The sequence below is a fragment of the Perca flavescens genome, chromosome 8 (assembly GCF_004354835.1).
Source record: "Perca flavescens isolate YP-PL-M2 chromosome 8, PFLA_1.0, whole genome shotgun sequence".
Lineage (NCBI taxonomy): Eukaryota > Metazoa > Chordata > Actinopteri > Perciformes > Percidae > Perca > Perca flavescens.
In genome coordinates this window covers 22,412,190-22,429,930 of record NC_041338.1, presented here as the reverse complement: position 1 = coordinate 22,429,930, position 17,741 = coordinate 22,412,190, and the positions used below count along the sequence as shown (strand labels likewise).

Here is a 17,741-nt window from a genome sequence, read left to right as displayed (position 1 = left end):
TCAAAGTGCCTTAGAATAAAATAACCACTGCATCTAATAAGGAATTGTTATTTCTCGGTTTTCTATAATATCCGTATTTGCAATGTTGATAGTTCTTACACCAGGGGTAATGCATTTACTGTGTGATGTTATAACACATCCAAAATCTCTAAGACTTAATTTGATCCATGCATTCTACCAATGACTGACCCATCTTTAGTGCTTGAGGCAAACCAGGAGGAGGGGTCCTTCAGTCATAGTGTTCCTCCCAGGCAAGAGCACCACGCCCAGCCCAGCTCTCTGTCCTGCTAGAGTATCAATACTATGTGTTGTCTAAACTCTATCTGAAGAACATGAAAGTTACAGCACCTCTGCTTATTAAATACAACATAACACTATGATCAGGTTAAGTTATTTTAAAAGAAGTAGATGAATAGATGGTATTCTCTGTACTCATGTTAGATTTATAATTGTAGAGTTGTGTGTTCTAAACTACATATTGATTGTAAATCTGCATGGGCTCTCAAAAGACTTGTGACTGAGACTGATCAATATTCACTCTGAGTACAAATTTCAAATTCATCAGGCTTCCTTATATAGTATTGATTTTGTGCAATGGCTCCCCTGAAAAGAATCGGATTACTTTTTTTTCACCCCATCGGTCAGAACAAACAGGAGCTTGATAGCAGCAGTCAGGTAGATCTGCTGTGCATTAATACTTCCACTTTGCCTTTTTGTGATGTATGACGGAAAGGTGTATGAGCATAAAGGAAGAAATGTAAGAGAGGTCCAGGATGAGGAACATTTTTTTATAAAGGTTCTCCTTTGTGTGTTTTTTGTCCATCTTGTGACGTATCTGCTTTAATCTATCCCTCCAATCTACTGCTGCATAATATGAAATCCACCTTGTACATGATATCATTCAGAATTGTATCAGATTTGTCATGCATTTGATTGTCAAACTGCTCTCCAGGCATCATCACCACTTATATTATTTCAAGAATAACAGTACGTATGTGTTGTGTATTTTTTATTGGCAGGGCTGTGGTACTCCCTACAGGCAGGACCTCAGGTTCAGATGCAGCATAATGTATGCAGTCCTACTCCAGCAGAGCTGCCGTGTACAGTAATTCCTGAGCCTCCTGCCGCCAGGCACTGTTGTGGTTTGAGAGTATTGCAGACAGAGGTACGGGAAGTGTGGAACTGGTCCTGAATAGTAATAGCTTTACAGACAATTTCCACACATTGCATCTGTGCAGTTTAGAAACAGCAGGGTGAGCAGAGTCTCTCTGCACTTCTCACTCACATAACGGAGGCCGCTGACGCGAGATGAAATGGGGCCACAGTGACATCTGGTGGCTCTGTATTGCAACTGTGAGGTGTGTTGTGGATTGTGATCATCTGGGTTTATTTTGACTACTTTGGCCATTACAAATACATTGTGCAGTGAGAAATTCTGGTCTAGAAAATATTGTCAATAAGTAACATAATTTGGGTTGATGCTGGCAATTTCAGCTGCTTTAACTGAAACTCCTGAAAGCTTTTCTTACATACATCTAGTTTTCTTCTGATTATGACTCCAACCTTGTCTGTCTGGCTTTTGTTTCCCTCATAAACGCCTTTCTGCCATGCTGTGCTTTCCAATCTCTGTTTTGTGCCAGAAATTGAAGACCTTCTGTAAATAATGTAATCAACAAGGCCAACAGGCATTTGGCACTGTCCAGTAAGTCTTGGACTATAAATGTACTGTACTGTACTCTAACCTGAATGATACAAGCTGGCCTTGACAGACAAAAGCAGGAAGAAAGGCTATTGAGTAAACTGGGCATGTGTGTGTGTGTGTGTGTGTGTGTGTGGGGGGGGGGGGGGGGTCATAAATGTGGGCGGTTCAGTCTGAGTCTAAATACAAGAGCTGAGAGCTTGAGAGACCTTGAACACTGAGGGTCATCATAAGCCAAGGTTCTGATGGCTGTTATACGGAAGAGCCCCTAAGTATGTGTTCATAATTACCACGTTTCTAATGTATAATACATGTATAATACAAAAAAGAGCTATTTATGTAAATTTCCACTTTGACTTATCTCACAGGCATTTCCTGGGAACCAAGCCCTGCATAAAGCACTCCATGATTCTATTTTACCAGGTTTATTTACTGCTAATTCATCGGTTGTTTACCTCATTCTCCTGCTGTTCTCTGATAAGGGCGGAGTGGGGGTGCATGGAGCTCCTTGGCTCTGTGTGCATGTTGAGCTGGGCTGCAGTGTTTTAAGTGCCATGCAGGGGCCTGTATCTATACTCCGCAGCTGGAGCAGACCGTTCAGAGCAGATCTAAAGCTATTCTGCTAAACCTAAAGCCGCTATTCCCACCTCAGCTAAATGTGTAACAACGCAATCGCCTCTGATCTGAATACAGATGTGCTGCTGATGCTGCTGTTGCTTCACAATGAAGCGGTTTCAGCAGTGTCAGCTATTGTCTGGCTTGTCTTGTATCAGCTCAGCTCCAGCTAATAGCTCATCATCTGTCAATACAGGGCTGGCCATCATGAAACCCTGCTGAATAGCCCTGCCTGGTCATTAACGATCAGAGCATTGTGCTGCACAAAAAAAGGGTTGAAGGGTTAACTTCTCTATTGCGCATTCTTATCTGATTTTAGAAATGTAAATGATGTACCTAGAATGCACAGTGTCCCATCAGCCCCCCGTGCCTTTGCTCGCCTCGGTCGATGCGAAGCTTATGTAAGTCTTTAACCCTCTGATGGACCCCTGGCAAATGCCATTAATTCCTCTCTACACATGACAAATTATTTTTTCCAAGGTTGCATAGAAGCTATATGACTGATGAATACATACCAAATGGCACTCTAAATAGCCATCTTCTCCACAGTAATGTACACACTGGAATGGGAACAATTTATGTGCTCATCATTTGGGTCCATTGACCCTTTTTCAATGGCACTTGCTCTCCTGACCTGTTCGCCATACTGGGGATAATCAAGATGCAGGCCATAAGCTTTCAGACACAAAGTGTTCTCAAGATCTCCATCTCCTGAAAGGATCTGGGGTGGAAGTTGGTGTTTCTCTCTGAGCTTTGTAATCACATCAGTTGACTTGTCTGGCCTCACACCCGTGTTTTGGGGAAAGGGTGTGTGGCTGGGTGTTGACATCATTGCATCACTTGTCTGCCCTCTGATGTAAATTCAATCCCACTGACAGTCCTGCCACAACAGGAATGATGTATTACAGAACAGGCCCGCCTTCCACTCTCTCATCAATCTTCATGCCCTTTTCACAGCCTCAGACATGATGTGGCATGCTTTTAATTTTAAGCTAAGATGTTTCATTTATTTTGATTTGTTTGTTTTTACTGGACAATCGTCGTTATAGCTACTGCATGACTTTTGAATAGATTCCCTACTTTGCCATTGAATAATTTCCTATTCCAAAACCTACTGAAATTTTTTTTGTTATAGTTTGTGTTTATTACTTCTATGCAAAGTTTCATACAAATCTCTATAACATTTACTCTTGGGGGGCCACTTTTGGGTACAAGCAACATTAGCGTTTTGATGTTTCTCTGAACTATTCGACAGCAAGCTGGCTTCGGTAAATGTCAACCGGTGTGTTAGTCATTAAGCTTTGGTTGTATAGCATTTTGGAAAGGTCGTGTCAAGCCGGCGGGAAAAAGCAGTCACTGATACTCGCTGTGCTGTGGATGACTGCGACATAGACACCAGCCTGCTGTTGGCAAGGCTTTAGGGCTGGTTGAGATTGCTTCATTGTCCCCAGAGGCTTAGTCATACTGTTTATACATGTTTGATTAGGATCAGGGAATTCACAAGAAACACACAGATTTATAGTATAGTAAGCATTAATTCAATTTCCTCCTATAGACTTTTTGTTTTCCTTTTTTAATGTATTTCAAAATCTGTTTTGAATTGTAGGCTGGCTCGGTGTCCTTGCATACAAAATTAATTACTCTGATCTCCTCTTGGAGTGGTGGAATGTGACTAAGTGCATTTACTCAATTACTGTACTTAATTTAAAGTACTTTTACTTGAGTATTTCCATTATAATTACTTTATACGTCTACTGCATACATTTCAGAGTGAAATATTGTACTTTTTAACTTTACTATTTATCTGACAGCTGCAGTTGATTGGAAAAGTTAAAGTAAGGGACCCTTGCTCTTTCTTTCACCGTGAAGCTCACAGGAATGATCATTAATGGAGCAACTGATCTCGAGGTAAACGTGATATTGGGGGCTAAACAAAGGAAGGAACGGACTCTACTCATTGCCTTTATATTCAGTCTTTTCAAATCCTTAAGGCTGCTACCAGCCAGGAGCAAACAGCAGTTGAATTCACATATTATATCAGGCGCTACCTTAGCTCCTGTTTGCTTGTGGTTAGAATTAGGGGTTCTTGCAAACTCAGTGTATAAGTAGATATTACCAGTTTGTGTGATCTAGTAATACTCAATACTACTGTCAACAATTTGAAGATTGAATGTATGTGTGGTTTGTTAAAATCTGGAGGTTATATGTTAGCTTTATTTCCACTACCATACTGTTGTTACTGAGCTGTGTTTGCACTCATTCACCCACACCTTTCATTATGCTCAGGGCAGACCCTGCTTTTACACACACGTTTGTTTATGGAGCACTGTGGTCTCACGACAGCATAACCGTAACTGACAGACGTTGATTTACTGATATTCCTTGGCTTTGCTCTCACTGTGGACCTCCTAAGGAGTGGGCTTGGCTGTCAGCCTCACACGTCCTTGAGTCAAAGCTGCATGTTGCCCTTGACACACACCTCTCTCTCCATCCCTCCTCTCACTCTGTGTCGCTCTTTTTCTATTGCAATATTTTAAAAACCTTTATACCCCCATAACGGTTCACTGCACGTGTGATTTTATTTTGCTGACAGGGCACAGGCAGGGCACAGATATGATTACACACGGAACAAAATGTCATTTTAATTTAATTATTTGGTAAAACATTTTAGTCACAGCAGGTTGAAACAATTAGTTGAAATTAAATTTTGCTTAAGTTAATGTTATTGAATTTAGAGCCTAAATGCAGATCAATTATTACCAATTTGACTTAATTAGAATTTGAATGGGAATTTCCCCAGATATAATTCAATGCTTCAATTAATGACCGCTTTTATTGTTTGGTGTAGCTTTAACAGAATTATGCAATTATTTCATCTTTGCATATCTTAATAATATTATTAATAGTATTATTAATAGTTATAGTTATTATCTTATGTAACACGTGCAATGTCTCTACTGGATACCAATATCAATGAGCAGGCTTTTAGATATTTTCCCAGCACATCCTGTGTGTAAAACCATTTGTCTTCATTTGTATTCACATCTTCAACCACTAGGTGAACACAGAGTGTATAATTATGAGTGATCAAAAATAGAATACTTGTGAGAAATGTCACTGTTGCTTCTCTCTTCTAATCGCATTATTTGTTGATTAAGATCTCCACTGCAGCAGCACACACATGAAAGAGGAAGCGCCACACTGCTGTGCTGAATTCCTGTGGTGACGAGAGACTAGCTGTGGAAACCACTACATCCTCTTTTCTCAGTTCTTTCTCTCCTTTCTGCTTCAGTTCTCCAACAGACCTTTTACCTCAGTGAAGCACTTAGTGACTTTGTCTGTAAAAGGTGCTATATCAAATAAACTTGTTATTATTATTTTAGCACACTACAAGTATTTCCGCTTGGCTTGTCATGTGTGGATGGCATCATGGGACTGTTAAGGAGGATGGTACTTTTGTAGGGTGGAAGGACAGGGAGGATGCAGAGTTCAAATGTAGGAAAAAAGGAAAAAAAGAGTGAAGTCTAGGTCAGATGAAGGAATGAAAGGAAGAAATAAAAGGCGGTGGACAGGAAAGGTGGAATATGTGGACGTAGAGAAAGCTCCGGGAGCCGCCTTGCTCTGGCAGGCTAATTGAAGCCCTGTGTGGCAGCAGACTCTGACTCTCACTCCAATGAAGAGCCCATTTGCTACATTTTGCAGGCTGTGTGCTGAATTGTGATGATGTTACAGAAAGCCCAGACAAAAGATCGACTCTGTTTCACTGAGACTCCCATCCCCCCCACCCTCCTCTCCATCTCCTGCATGGGGACACGCAGCACACATCCCATCCCATTCCCCTCCCCAGCTCTCCCCTGATTACATGTAACAGGGTCAGCGGCATTCTGAACACGAGAAGCAACTGCAAAGCACAACGTGAATTATTTTATAAATTTGTCGGCAAACTCATACATGATAATGTGGTATTAGAGACTCGGCAGGAAGCGTTTTCACTTGTACAGGTTTTCCCTTGTTGAATTAGAAAAGATTATGTCTTCTGGCAGAGCACATAGCTGCAAGCATCCAGTGAATTATTTATCATGAATTAAATCAGTCAGTTATGAAAATATTTATCTAAAAACTGAACAGAGTGGGCTTTTATATGCGAAGCTGTAACTGAGATATGCATGCACATGGTTGTTAGTATTTATTTAAACTGAATTGAATTACCTGCCAATATTGGGTTTGGCTACTAAAACGTAGTTGTTTTGTATATTTTCTTTGTCCACTGCACCCAGCTGTTTTGCTAAGCTAATTTGTGTCCAACACATTTCATTGCCTGCTAAAAGCATGCAAAAGATCAGGGCAAATTGCTTAATGCACTGCATTACTGGTTTAAGGTCACTGTTTACCTCTCATACTGTATGTATTCAGCAGAACATACATGCACAGCAGAACAAATTGTTTACATTGCATCCACAATATGCAGATCAAGTATAGATGGAGATTGTAAAGTGAGCCCAGCACGGACAGTCTTTTATATAATTGATGACTCATCCTTCCTGCCCCCTTTTTTATCATTTAGTCTCAATCAGATCTTGTGCCATCAATGATTGTCTCTCCCAGCTTAATGAGCTACCCAAGCAGGATAGTTATTGATCCAGGCTATTGAAGGTTCCATATGCATTTGCATAAATGAATGTGCACATAGACACTTCTTTCACTTTTTCTGAAAAGTTCAATCTTTGGAGATGTGTGTTGTTATTGACATATATTTAGTTTTTGTCTATCCAAAAATCCACCTTATATTTTATGTTTTTAGTCATGTTACAGTTTAAATGAAATTTTATATTTCATTTGCATAGTCTTAGTGATTTGACAAGAGACTGACTGACTGAGTTGAGTGAAGCTGGGAATAAATGCTCCGAGGTAGCCACAGGTGCTGCACAGCACGTCACTTAGAAATCATTAGTCTGTCCCATCAATCTGCTTATCCAGGCTAAGACAAAATTCATGTGGGGGCTGGTATTTACTGAGCAGGAACCTCCCTTTGATTCCATTGATTGTTACACACTGCCTCCAGGTACAAAGATAAGGTTTGATTTAGTTTTCATAACGCTCCATACAAAAGCGCAGTGGTGGCAGAAGTACTCCAATGTTTTACTTAAGTTAGTAACAGTACAACAATGCAGGAATACTCTGTTACAAGTAAATGCTTTGGCATCAAAATATACTTAAAGTACCAAAAGTAAAAGTATTTATTTTGCAGATTGGCCTATTTCAGAATAATTAATAATAGTACACCTCAAAATGGTACCCTAGTACAGTGATTGAGGAAATGTAGTGAGTTACTGTCCACCACTGCAAAATAGGGATTTAGACATGCCAGATGTAAATAGATAGTGTACCATTGTTTTGCTTTGAGCTGTTTCTACATAACAGGACTCTCTCTCATTGGCCTGAGAGTCGCTAAGGCTTGTGTTGTGGTTACAGGTTGATTGTTCTGATTTAATGACAGAGCTCCAACTTTCACATCCACCATTAGTTATATTTTCGCTCCCAAAAAAGGACTCTGATATTTTGTGGTGGATGAAGGCCTCGAAAAAGACAAAATCACTTAGCAACCCTGCAGCTGTAAAGGTAGGCTCTGACAGTGTGGAGGTATGTGTCGGAGGGAGAGCCTGTAGGAAGATAATAGATAATGACTCTATTTCATGTCAATCTTTTGAATTTGTGCTACCTGGCAACCACGATCATTGCCAGTGTACATTGTATATGCAAGGCTCATACTTGAAGGACTGTAGGGTTATTGACTAAGAGCTCTCATGTTATAGAGTGGGTGCATAGTGATGTAACAGCCTTTATGTTCAAGAGATGAAGAGGTAGAACAGGCCACACACAAGCACAGTGAATACTGAGAGGTCCCAATGTATTTTTGGATAAAAGCTTTCATTTTCTGTAAAAACACAACTGGTAGATTTAATGTTGTCATTGCTGATGTACAGTAGTACTCCCACATTGTTATGGAAGACTGTTTAGCACTTTGCTTGGACAACTAACAGCCAATATTTGCAAAGCTAAGTCTCCTAACTTGTGTATTTAACCATTGTGTGTTATTGAAAAGGGCTTTACTGGGCCTTGTGGTTTGGAGTCTCACAGAGCCCACTACTGTGTGTAAAAATAATAACAATAGATGAAAAATGTATTAAGATGAACCCAATATGTAGGAAAATGAAATACGTAGGAGATAACCCTTTCCTTACCACAAACTGGACTTGATGAAGGTGGTGTAATTTATGTTTGAGGTCAATTAGACCCCATAGAGGTTGAACCCCCTATCAGACTACTTGTGAACACACTCTTACAAAACTCCAATAACATAAATTCTGATAGACTAATTTGGAAGGGATATTGCTGCATAACAATTACTGTCAACAGCAATCACAGAAAGAGAGCATATTAAAAAATCCACTGTATTTAACCAGGTTTTACAGCTGGGGCTCTGAGAACAGAACAGAAGTAATGCATCATTTTCTGTAGCAGACTTCTGAAAGCCATCATCAGTTCAAAATTAAGTTTATAAACAATTTTCATTAAATTCGGAAAAGTCTTGAAGTATCAATCTGATAAAACAATGTTAAGTAAGTTTTTGCGTGGTTAAAAACTGAACATTAAAGAGATGTTTGTTATGAGCAATTTCTGAGACTATTTCTAACCCAGTTTGGAGATGCATTGTATCAATGAAAACAATATTTCCTATACAGCTTCTGAAGGATGGATACGACCTCCCATCCCATGATGCCCTGGCACAGATCCTACCAAATGGGCGCTACCTTTTCAAGGGAGCGAAGACGGAGCTCCACAGAGCAGCCCAACAAGAACAGAAGAGGCCAGCTGAGAGGCCAGAGGCTCCACAGGCCAACAGACCCAACATAAACCACACCTATCAAATACATCATCCACGTAAACGGTAAGGCTAGTAAGGTTTTATTTTGATGATCATTGTATGAATAATATTTTAGTAAGACTTAAAGATTGTCATGGATTAATTTTACTAATGAGTTTTTTATTTTTATTTTGGAATGTGCCTTAGAACACCTCTGCATGACTTTGAGGATGATCCCCACATGGCAGAGATCACCGACCTCCAAACTAAGGTGATTAGACATAATCAATACTTAAACTCTTGAATCAATCAGTGAAGCAGTCCTCACTGTCATGTTTAGTTAGTAAAGAAGAGCTTGATGCTCGATTAAACGTATGTTTCTAGGAGCATTATCTAGTGTGCAGACTCTATTTTTCCGTCTTTTACATGTTCTTCTGTCCAGCACCTAGTATTTATTGTCCGGATGTGTGTGCTTTTGTAAACCTTTTTGGATAGTTAGTGAACAGTGACATGAGAAGGCCAATGAAATGGGACAGTATGGTGAAGCAGTTGGGAGACAAAATGGCAGATAGTAGAATAGATTGCACTCAAGATAGATCGAGAAGGATGAGACTGAAACTTGTGCTAGAGGCCCACAGAGTTATTTATGCATATCTTGACATTTTTCTCCCTTGGCTGTGAGGTTTTCTTCATAATTTCATTTACTTAATGTGTTCCTTAGATCTGAGGGTTATCTGAAGCTTCATATACTAATTCATGTAGATTTTGATAGATTATATGAAAGAAAAACAGAGATCTGGGTATTAATTGGACGATTTCATCGTGACAGTGCATACATTTACTGTATAATACTACTGGAAATACATAATGCTAATGATAATGGTGGGGAAAACCCTAATTAAATATCACATCATCACAACTCAATCCAGCTGGCTTCGGTCTGTTTTACAATTTGTCCTTAAAGTGACAGTATGTATGACAGCAAGGCCACTTTAATGTAAAATCACAGCGAGGGGAAGGAACCTCCAGTATTCACAGGCAGAGACAGACTCTCCTTTTATTTTTGACACATGATGACTTACCAGACTCATCATGGGGAGCCGTCCTTCCCATCATGCCTGTGGGCCCCCCAGCAGAGACACCATCTCATCTACAGTCATGATTGTCACTTCGTCCCTGCCCTTTCAATTAGATGCTCAATTTCACCCTTGTGTCCCATGGGAGTCACAACCACACCATCCGAGATTGGAATCCCCTAATCGTCACCCCCTCCTCATACATGCAGCTGGACCCTGCTCTCAGTCTCCATTCAGTTCTGTCTTTTCAGTGTGATAGAGGAGTATGTGACAGAACAGAGAACAATGAGCATGTAGAAGCCGCTAGACAACACGCACAGGCCTTACACAAAGAAATGTCTCGATAACAGAGCTCTGCAGCAAATGTCAAGCTAAAGTAATTTGCATCTTTTCAGGAGGAATTTTGCATCTTTTCAAAGGGAAAGAAGAACAAAAATGTGAACAGAAAGGAGAAACTGTACAAAAATAATTTTTAAAGAGATTTGTTTAAAATTCAGCGTGTGTTTTTTAGTCTGTCTTTCTGAAATACTCTCATGAATTTGGCATGAGTTTTGCCTCTACAGTTCAGCAAATGGGCTTTCACAGGAGAATGCTCCATGAATGCACGACTAGGATTTATCCAAAAAAATGATCCTTCTTAAAGCTCCCATGACTAAAGAGCGTCACAGGCTAGGGTGTTATTGTCCCTTTGGATTTGGGGAGCCGGAGTCATGAATTAATTGTATACAAACCTTAAACAATCACACTTTATGGCATAATGTTCTCTTTTGGCTTCCAGTTATGTCCCATTTCTCATGTCATGTCCTTATCCGGAACCAAGAGAAATCAATTATTCTTTGAGACACTGAGACTTGATGATAAACTGTGCATGCAGTATGTACTTGCTGCTGGGATGTTTTTGAATTCTCTTAGTGTTCAGAAATACATCCTGGAGGACTCTATAAAGAAATGGGGTTGAAGAGACATCTAGTGGTCGTAAAGTACATAGAACCACTCTGCATCAAATTTGTCCCACCAATATTTGGTGCCATTTTTGTTCCTGGAAAAAAATACTATAATAGTTTCTGACTATTTGATTACAAATTAGTATTCGATTGGGAGGATAGTTTTTAGTCACCTTTGCACTTCACACCATCTGGTAAAGTCTATGAGCTCTACACAAGATTAGCATTAAAAGGGATACTAAATGATTTTTTTATAACAAACTTCAACAAATATCCCACTTCAAGCAACTGGCGTGCGAGTGACCGTCCACATCTCTTCTTTAGGAGGTGGAAAACTACCGTTCAGCCATGAGTAAGATGGCAGAAGACATCATAGTGCTGAGGACACAGGTGGTGACGTTGGACTCAGAAAACAGCCAGCTCCGCACCGATCTGTCTCTGCAGCAGGACCTTGGCCGAGACCTGTTGGATGACACCGACATCGATGTCATGACCAAGGCTGAGATTGCTGACCGTATAGGTAAGCCACAGCAGAACACTATGGTTCAATTACTCAACCAAATGTTATCTTTCCATTAGCATCCTGTGTTAAAATGACCCTGAACCAAAACCATGCAACAGCAATAATTTACATTCTTCTTATATTTTCAATCTTACAATTACAATATTGTTATTAATATTTCACCATTGCACTGAACTGCCTTGCATATATATATATATATATATATATATATATATATATATATATATATATATATATATATAAATATAAATTAAATAAATCTTAAATCTCAGACTATACTGGTATTGCACTATTCCTTCTCTCTCTTCAATTGTTATTGTATATTTTTTGTAAATTTGTAAATTCTTTTGTATTGTTATTCTGTATACTTAACAGTATTTTAACTTTTTTATATTCTCACTGTCCTTTCTGTTTTTATTCTTATATGTTATGTTATTAGTGTTGTACTCTGAGAGCAAAGATTAACCGGAGTCAAATTCCTTGTTTGTTTGCGCAAACCTGGCCAATAAAGCTGATTCTGATTCTGATTCATGCTCAGCAAAAGTTCACATTTCATAAAGTTTATTTTCCAGCCAGCAGTTGTTGAACCTTCAGCCCATTTTGTTATGGATTTAAGGGCATTTCATTGGCAGACAAAGTTGTGATGGTGGAAGGTGGCTCACTGTGTGTTTGCTAATCCTTGTTAGTGTCTATTCCCGAGCAGACTGTGCCGTTTTGTGATAAGGCAGCTCATTTAGGCCACGGACCCTGATAAGCTCTGTGGGTAGTACATCCCTTATCTCCTGAAGGACAGTTTGTGACCCTCAGTGAAAGGATGTTCCTGAAGGTCTCTCTGCTGGCATCAAAGCAAAGCGTCCAGATTGAAGTCCCATCCAAGAGAAAATCCATTCCATTTCAAAAGCTTTATTGATGGGATCATTATTTTTCAAATGTCTAAGCCTCAGAACTAAATTTGAAAAGTCATTGAAACTTTAGTTTCGTACTTTACAGATCAAATGCTAAGTCTCATTATGGATCAATTTAGCTTTCCTTTTCTGATTTCAACATTTGAATGTAGCCAAAAAAAAACGCACATTCCTATGCCTATAAAGGTCTAAACAAATAACAGTCACGTGTGTATCATTACCAAGATTTATGCTCCTTTGTATAATTTGTCTCCCTGTTTTTTTTAAGCCTCTCTGAAATTAAAGCTGGCCAGTGAGATCAGTAAGGCTGCCTCTCAAAGGGACAGGATCCAACAGCTGCAGAATGACCTGATCAAGGTCAGAAGATACATCATTCATAATAATTCACATCAGTGTATATGTAGAGTTTATATAGTTTTCCAATTGTGTGTGTTGTGCAGAAGAATGACAGTGAGAAGGAGCTACTAAATCTTCAGAGAGTTCACCAGCAGCAACAGGAGGATCTTCGGCGCCACCAGAGTTGCTTGGCAAAGATAGCAACGTTGGAGGCCACAGTGAAACAGCAGGAAAAGGTGCAACTACAATGTCCACTCTACACTTACTGGTATACATATATGTATCACAACAAGGTAATGCTTATTTCTATAAATAACAGCTTGAAATGTATGTTAGGATAATATCCTGTGTACTTGTGCCTTCCCATTTTTCCAGGTCATTGAGAAGATGGAGAAAGCGTTAGATGGCAAATTCATAGAGAAGATTAAGCTGAGTGGTGACAAAAGGCTGGGGGTGAAAAAGCAAAGAGGTACTGTAGGTGAAGTGAGGGAACAATCTGTTTTCACACAACAACAAAAAACATTTGCAGAAGCCAGAACATCTCTTCATGCTGTGTAGGTGAGACTGACCACAGAAAGGAAGAGACGGAGTTGGCCCTGGCAGCAGAAAACACTCGTCTCAGAGGAGACTTGGACTGGATTCGCCAGCAGCCTGCTTCACTCATTATACAGCAGTCAGCACAGGTACACCTACACATTCAGGCCGGTATTCACACAGTGTGATGTAACGATTCTGCGAAATTCATCACATTACAGAGGATTGACCACAGCTTAGATCATACATTTTATTGTACTAATATCTTCTAGTTACTGAAATCTCAAATTGTTCTATGTCATGCTCCCCTCAGACAAAAGAAACTGTGCCACTCAAGGAGAGACTGAGTTTACTAAATAAACTGGAGAGGGCCGAGGCAAGAGTCCAAACACTGGTGGCTCAGGTGAAAATACAAAAGAAAAGTGATACTCGATGTGCTTCATAGACTTAATGAGTCACTGGTCATGTTTTCCTTCACGGTGAAGTGGATGTTTTGCTTTTGTTTTTATGTATTACAGCTGGAGGAGAACTCTAAATTATGGGGGAGACAGAAACAAGAAATGTTGACCAAACTGAGTGAGCACAGGCATGGCTTTGTCCGGACGTCCACCACAATCCTTCATAATGTTCCTTCAGTCAGTGCAGATGGCTTTCATTTTCGCATAACGCATACTGTGCAGTGCAAAATTCTTTTATTTGACATGGAGTAATTTCTGTTTCTTACAGAGGTCTGTATCAGAGTCATTGTATCAGCAAAGCAGCCAGAGGAAGCAGAAGCCCGTAAAATGACCTGCAAATGAACTACTGAACTGTTGACCAAGACTAAACACAGTTTTCTTTGATTTAATGTATCAAATAAGATAGTTTCACAAATGAATATATTTAGATATGTAATGAATGTAATAAAATGATATATTACAAGACATATTTTGAATCAATTGTATTGTTTTATTCATCCCTGGTAGATATTTTTACGAGTACAAATTTTCAAACATTGTTCATATTACTCACTATGTAATATACAATACATATATATTTTATTTAGTGTTTATATTGCGGTGCTTTGTGAATCCCTTTACAATTAACTGTGATAAAGGTCTATAGAAATGAGCTTGGCTTATCATGCACCACAATTTTTCTCTCAAATGCTGTTACCGACTAGTAGGTAGAGGCTTCAAAGTCAATATTATAGGTTTCTCTGGTAAGAGAATGAGCTCAAAGGTACTCTGCACTTCCACATGGCGCTGTTTCTCCACTCTGAAGTTCTCAAGCATCTGCAAAGATAGAAGATAATGCACAGAGTTAATATGGTGTGTAAATGAGCCTCAGAATACAGTGAAAACACCTCTTTATTCTCTGTATATCTTACATGGATCAGGAAGATTTGCATCTCTGCCTCAGCTATTCTGCGTCCTAAGCATTGACGGGGGCCGAAGCCGAAGCCCAGGCTCCTGAAGTAGTGTGTCTCTGTCCTCAGCCAGCGGGAGGGCTGATACTGCTCCGGACGGAAAAACACTTTGGGGTCTCTGCCCATTGGATACAGTCCTAATTGGACCAGAGTCTAAACACAAACACATAAAAACACAAAAAGGATTTCTATAACAATGCTCAAATGCAAAAACGTGTTTAGATGATTTATATTTTGAACTGCATCTTACCCCAGCTGGGATGTGGTAGTTTTGAATAATGATATCTTCTGCTATGTATCTTTGCAAGCTCACTGCAACTGGGTGTAACCTGAGGGATCAGAGTGAAAAATCTATATTAAGAACACTGATGCAAGTAGATGACAATTTGGTAAACTACAAAAGGTAATTTTCAGAACAACTATGTGTTAGTAAAGCTTATTATTGTACTTATTAAATATTATTATAAATCTGAAAGAGGCAAACTATTTCCTAAACAATTAACATCTTTACAGTATCATTAATGAATTACATACTGCATTTGGCACCACCATTTCTTTTTTTTTACCTCAGTGTTTCCTTTAAAGCTCCTTTGACCAATGGAATCCGCTTCAGCATCTCCAGCATGTCTCCCTGGCTTTCAGCCCGAGCTGCAGCCACCTCTGCCCTCAGCTCCTCCTGGAGGTTGGGGTGCCTAGCTAGTTCATACAATGTCCACAGCAGTGTGATAGAAGTCTGAAACACACAAACAGAAATAAGCAGAAAGACAAAAAAAGTCTCATTCTGAAAAATAAAGGATTCATTTTATGATTTGCTTCTTTTTTTTTTTCTTACTGTATCTACTCCTCCAGCCATTAGCTCAGTGATGCTGGCCTTGATGTCTTCAATGGACAGCTTGTCCAGCATGAGCAGGCTAGCCAGGACTCCTGGGTATTTCTTTGGAGCGCCAGCTTCCTGACGTAACTTCCTGTAGATGTTGTGGATGCAGCGGTCCGCTGATGCACCAAAAGAATATAAATTAAATAAGACACTGCAACATACACAGTGCAAACAAACAAAGATTTTCAAATAACAGAACTGAGAACCTCATGGTGGCAATCAAAACAATACTTAAAATGTTCATCCTGGTTGTTTGTTCTCTGAGTCCTACCTTGGCTGAATATCCCATCCCAAGCCTCCACATGGTCCCGCCACACCTTTGCTCCAATCTGCCTCAACAGAGCAGGAGGTATGTACAGCATGGGTGAGGTAGTCTTGAACATGAGGGTGATGCAGTCAATGAAATGTTGAGCTTCAGGGTCGATGTAGTCCAGCATCAAACCCAGACGCTCTCCATACAGCACTGAGCTCACCGCTGTGTAGGACAGAGCAAACATGAGACAAAGACCAGCAATGTGGGAGAAAAACAGGGCACAGGCCTACACAGTGAGTGAAATAAATCATACTTGGATATCAAGAGAGTTAAAAGTCAGCCTTACACTCTAGTGCATATTTAAAGAGTTCTTGAGAGAGGTCAGTGGTCCACTGTTTCTGGCCACTTCGCTTTATCTTTTTGTGAACTCTGGCCACAAAATCCTGGCCCACGTCGTCCAGCAAAGGCACAAAGTTTTCCAGCATCTTCGGGGAAATCACCTCCTTGTTGAGAATCACACGGTTTGATCTCCAGTCTTCTCCATCCCTGTGGGAAGATTGGATTTTAACTTAATCTAGCTAGGCAGTCTTAAAAAGTAAAGTAAAACCCTTGCTTCCACGAGTGTCAAAATATTGATAAAACCGAATTTAAACAGATAAAAGGGGATAACAATAGCACATACTTTAGTAAAACTCCATATTTGCGATTCCTGTAGTCTCTGTAAGATGTCCAGGCTTCAACTCTCAGCCTTTTAGGATAATGGCCCTCCGCTTTGAACAGGATAGCAGCATCTTCAGGATTGATGATATTTACACTTTCATAATAACCTACTTTTTCTCTGACAAAAGGAAAAAAAGGGTGTAAATGTCATGTGAGCCGCTTGTTTCCAGAAAACATGACCTTGCGGATTGTTGGTCACAAATATTTCTCATGAACAAAAATGTTTATATTTGGATCAGAACATCATTCAAAGTCATTTGTTTTGTCTACTTATGTTACTGTTTACTTAAGATAGACAATAGACGATTAGTGCCATGCAAACTGCTTTGCCTTCCGTACCTGTAAATGGGTCCAAACGTGTTGAAGTTCTGCAACATGATGCGGTGAAGATTTCTGAAGCCATCCAGTTTCCAAAAATTGTACAAGTTGGCCACCCCATTCTTCCACAGTCCAGGAATCTCACTGAAAGGCCTGACAACGCTGCTGCTGTCTGAGTACGCCTGTCTGACCACCGGCATACTGCTGCTGCAGCGCACACCTGTTGTTGTCAGCTCTCCTATCCAGAACAGGGGCATCATCACTGGGCTGCGCCACACACTCCACCTGGCCATCACGACAACAAAAATGCTCACTCTGCTCTACCTTCAGCCACTGCTCTGGCTCTCCCAGGGACATCTGGTGCAAAACAAGGAGGCTGGTCTTAATAGTCGGCCCCCCTTGCGGTTCTGATCAAGGCTCTTAAGTTGAACTTTACAGTAGATGGATAAGTACAGTAATAGAATACACCACAGTGCAGTAGGTCTTTGTATGTTGAGCTGCGTTACTTATTAAATATTTTATCGTGCATCATAGCACCCTGCAATCTTCTGTATAAAAAGTGAGACTCTGCCAACTGACCTTATGCCTCATGCCCTTCAGAAAGTTTGTTGTCTGTGTAAACAAGCATTTGCTTTGATTTGTGAAGAAAGACAAGGCCATAACAGAAA

At 40.0% G+C, this 17,741-nt stretch overlaps 2 protein-coding genes across 13 annotated transcripts in view; one reads left to right on the top strand and one right to left on the bottom strand.

Annotated features, from left to right (window-relative positions):
- The window catches only part of ccdc33 (coiled-coil domain containing 33), a 49,526-nt gene extending 35,104 nt beyond the window's left edge, over positions 1 to 14,422 (top strand). For 8 of the 9 annotated variants that reach the window (XM_028585681.1, XM_028585680.1, XM_028585685.1 and 5 more), the window contains 11 exons: positions 1,020 to 1,165; positions 9,058 to 9,263; positions 9,387 to 9,450; positions 11,524 to 11,719; positions 12,896 to 12,984; positions 13,068 to 13,199; positions 13,339 to 13,432; positions 13,522 to 13,646; positions 13,811 to 13,900; positions 14,016 to 14,132; positions 14,224 to 14,422. In XM_028585681.1, the coding sequence (XP_028441482.1) occupies positions 1,020 to 1,165; positions 9,058 to 9,263; positions 9,387 to 9,450; positions 11,524 to 11,719; positions 12,896 to 12,984; positions 13,068 to 13,199; positions 13,339 to 13,432; positions 13,522 to 13,646; positions 13,811 to 13,900; positions 14,016 to 14,132; positions 14,224 to 14,286 (1,322 nt within the window). In that variant the 3' untranslated portion in view covers positions 14,287 to 14,422. The remainder of the gene's footprint in view (positions 1 to 1,019; positions 1,166 to 9,057; positions 9,264 to 9,386; positions 9,451 to 11,523; positions 11,720 to 12,895; positions 12,985 to 13,067; positions 13,200 to 13,338; positions 13,433 to 13,521; positions 13,647 to 13,810; positions 13,901 to 14,015; positions 14,133 to 14,223) is intronic. The other variant, XM_028585682.1, reaches the window with a different exon arrangement.
- A 39-nt stretch (positions 14,423 to 14,461) lies between these two features.
- Positions 14,462 to 17,738, bottom strand: LOC114560394 (cholesterol side-chain cleavage enzyme, mitochondrial). 4 transcript variants are annotated; one of them, XM_028585737.1, is made up of 11 exons: positions 17,653 to 17,738; positions 17,398 to 17,430; positions 17,095 to 17,311; positions 16,718 to 16,873; positions 16,382 to 16,581; positions 16,054 to 16,257; positions 15,738 to 15,898; positions 15,472 to 15,638; positions 15,156 to 15,234; positions 14,867 to 15,058; positions 14,462 to 14,771 (listed from the first exon to the last, which is right to left on the bottom strand). In XM_028585737.1, exons 3-11 carry the CDS (start codon positions 17,271 to 17,273, stop codon positions 14,649 to 14,651), a joined length of 1,461 nt encoding a protein of 486 aa, XP_028441538.1. In that variant the 5' UTR covers positions 17,274 to 17,311; positions 17,398 to 17,430; positions 17,653 to 17,738; the 3' UTR covers positions 14,462 to 14,648. The 4 variants fall into 4 exon arrangements, with proteins under 4 accessions (XP_028441538.1, XP_028441536.1, XP_028441537.1 ...); XM_028585735.1 differs by having other exon boundaries at positions 17,095 to 17,430; XM_028585736.1 differs by having other exon boundaries at positions 17,398 to 17,659.
- Positions 17,739 to 17,741: the final 3 nt, after the last annotated feature.